The sequence below is a fragment of the Oryza sativa genome, chromosome 1, assembly GCF_034140825.1.
Source record: "Oryza sativa Japonica Group chromosome 1, ASM3414082v1".
Lineage (NCBI taxonomy): Eukaryota > Viridiplantae > Streptophyta > Magnoliopsida > Poales > Poaceae > Oryza > Oryza sativa.
Window position 1 is genome coordinate 25,929,763 of NC_089035.1, and position 2,698 is coordinate 25,932,460.

General features: G+C 50.4%; 1 protein-coding gene across 1 annotated transcript; it reads right to left on the reverse strand.

The window, feature by feature from the left end:
- Positions 1-233: 233 nt before the first annotated feature.
- Positions 234-1,094, reverse strand: LOC4326593 (uncharacterized). Its single transcript, XM_015769786.3, has 2 exons — positions 921-1,094; positions 234-812 (listed from the first exon to the last, which is right to left on the reverse strand). Exons 1-2 carry the CDS (start codon positions 1,008-1,010, stop codon positions 495-497), a joined length of 408 nt encoding a protein of 135 aa, XP_015625272.1. The 5' UTR covers positions 1,011-1,094; the 3' UTR covers positions 234-494.
- Positions 1,095-2,698: the final 1,604 nt, after the last annotated feature.

Genomic DNA, 2,698 nt, shown 5'->3' on the forward strand with positions numbered 1-2,698 from the left:
GCGAAAAGTTTTTGGGAACTAAACATAGCCTTTATTGGCTAGAGCGTGGCTTGGATTTTGATGGCCTCAACTTTAGCGAGAAAACATGGTAAACCTTAGCAATGTTAGTACGTGAACTAACAGCCCCTTACTGCTTATTCTGAAGACCGGACAAACTGATGTATGCAACGATTCTATTCGAGAGCCCAGACCAACACTAGCATGCATCGATTCAACGAGTTGGAAATGTCCAATTACAGAGTGTGCAAATTGCAATATCTCCATTTTATATCGATGTCAAAGAGTACAGGCAGAGAACAAACAGTTCGATACCACAAATATGATCACACGTATCCACTGAGAACACCGATCGAACACCTAGAGAGCAATGCGAATGCACGTGTAACGAGAGGCGCAAGCAAGAGGAGCTAATCCATTTTACGCAATTCCCAAAATCAACCAAGAGAAACCGCACCGGCGAGGCCGGCGGCGGAGGCGAGAGGCGAAGCGGGGGCTCAGCTGGCGCCGGCGGATCCCTCCTCCTCCGGGTCGAACTCCGGGTCGCCGTCGGGGTGCATCTCCCTCCACTGGTCCTCGGGCCAGTACTCCTTGATGTGGCCCCACTTCTTGCGGAACTTCTCGATCTGGCTGTCCATGACGACCATCGCCGACGTGTCGCCGACGTAGTAGGGGTGGTTCCCCGACCACACGTCCACCGTGTACTCCGGCTTGGTTCCCCCCGTCACCAGCACCAGCTCCCCGTTGCAGTACACCTTCGCGTCCTCGTAGATCTCCGGGTGCAGCCCCTTCTTCCGCATCGAGCACCGCATCCTCTGCACGGCAAATCGTCACACCACCGCCCAGTTCCAATCACCTCCTCCGAATCTCCGATTCGGCGGCGCTACGCCTACGCGGTTGTGGGGGCATCGAAGGAATCGTACCTGGGAGGGGACGAGGGAGCGGAGGGTGGTCCTCGTGGCCGCCGCGGCGGCTTGGGTCGGGAGGAAGGAGGTGGAGAGGGAGAGCGCCATGGCTGCTGCTTCCTCGCGCGCTCGCGTCGCACTTTGCTCCGGATTCCCCTGTTTCGTGTCCCTTATCGGTTTCTGGTGTGTGTTATCCTCTCAAGCGTTGATGATTCTCAATTTTTGAGGCTTTGGTGCCGTGCGGGTGGCCGCTCGCCTGCCTCGCTTTGGCTGGGCTTTCTTAATTGTTGTTTGGTTTGGGCTGATACACGTTGGTTACTTACTGGCCCAGAAAAAAAAATGTATGCAATTATTTCGTTTACGTGGTAAAAATATGCAGAATTCCTAATTCTCGCATACGCGCCGCGGGCGCGCACTTCTGGCCCACGCGTATGCACGGCACCGCACGGGCGCGGTTAGATTCTTTCCATAGCGCATGTAGTAACTAGTCCATTAGTTTTAGCGTGTAAAAAAATACATTAGTTTTAGATAATCAAGATAAGATTTGTTTTTTCCGAAAATTTTTTAAAGTAACAGATTGAAAAGAAATTTATACATCAAGTCAAATTCTGAAAACTTTCAACCCATATTTGAAAACTTTCAACTCGAAATTTGAATTTTTTTTAAAGTCAAATTTTGAAAACTTTCAACTTTTCATCTCAAATTGAAAAAATTCAACTCAAATTTAAAACTTTCAACTCAGATTTGAAAACTTTCAAGTCAAATTTAAAAACTTTGAAGTCAAAATTTAAAACTTTCAACTCTACATTTGTAAAGGGGTGTGCGAAAGATTAAAAAAATAGAAAGAAATGGCGAAAAAAAAGAAAAACGCACCCGGATCCAGGCGCCAAAATCGTAAAAAAAAAGTGAGAAAGAAAAGCACGCGGGAACAGGGGAGGGGGCCAACTGACGCGGGCGCCAGCTAAATTGCTAGCACGTACGTGCGCATTAGCCTCCCCAAAGATATGGGTTAATTGGATCATGTTATTGCAAGTTTACCAATTTGCCATTACTATTCACGATATCAGGTTCATGCCACTGAAATTTTGCAAAATTTGAGCTATGCCACTCCGTTACAACAACTGTCAATACCTCTGTTAGCTCAACACCGCACAACGCAGATCAGTTTCTTCTTCAACTCAGGCGAAAATCTGGCGGTTCTCAGGCTCGTCGACGACTGCACGGAGAGAGCTTCTTCGATGAGGGCGTTGCCAATCCGGTGACGATTGCAAGCTTAATACCCAATGAAGGGAGGTGGAGCTGGAGGGGAGTGACGGTCATGAACCCTGCATCGCTGGTGGAAGGTGGAGGGAAGCGCCGAGCCCAACCCATGCGTTGGAGGGGAGTGGCGGTCACAGACCCCACGCCGCCGGTGAAAGATGGAGGGGAGCGCTAAGCCTAATCCCCGCACTGGAGGGGAGCGGCGTCTAGAACCGTCATCTTCCTTGCCGGTGGAGCCCCACGTGCCGCGGCCAATGAATCTACAGTTATATTGGGATGGAGACCCGCCACCTCTTCTTCTCCCCCATTGTCTTCCTTGCTGATAATGCCCCCATAAGCTGTGGCCGACGACACTATGGTGGAGCCATGGAGGCAAGGTTGGGGACGGAGACCCGCACCACCTCTTCTTCCCTACCGTCGCATGCGATGACTCCACGCTGTGCGCTGAGCCCGCCGCCATCGTCGAAGGAGAGGGTGACAAAAATTGTGATGGAGTGGCATAGCTCAAATTTTGTAAAATTCCAATGGCATATACC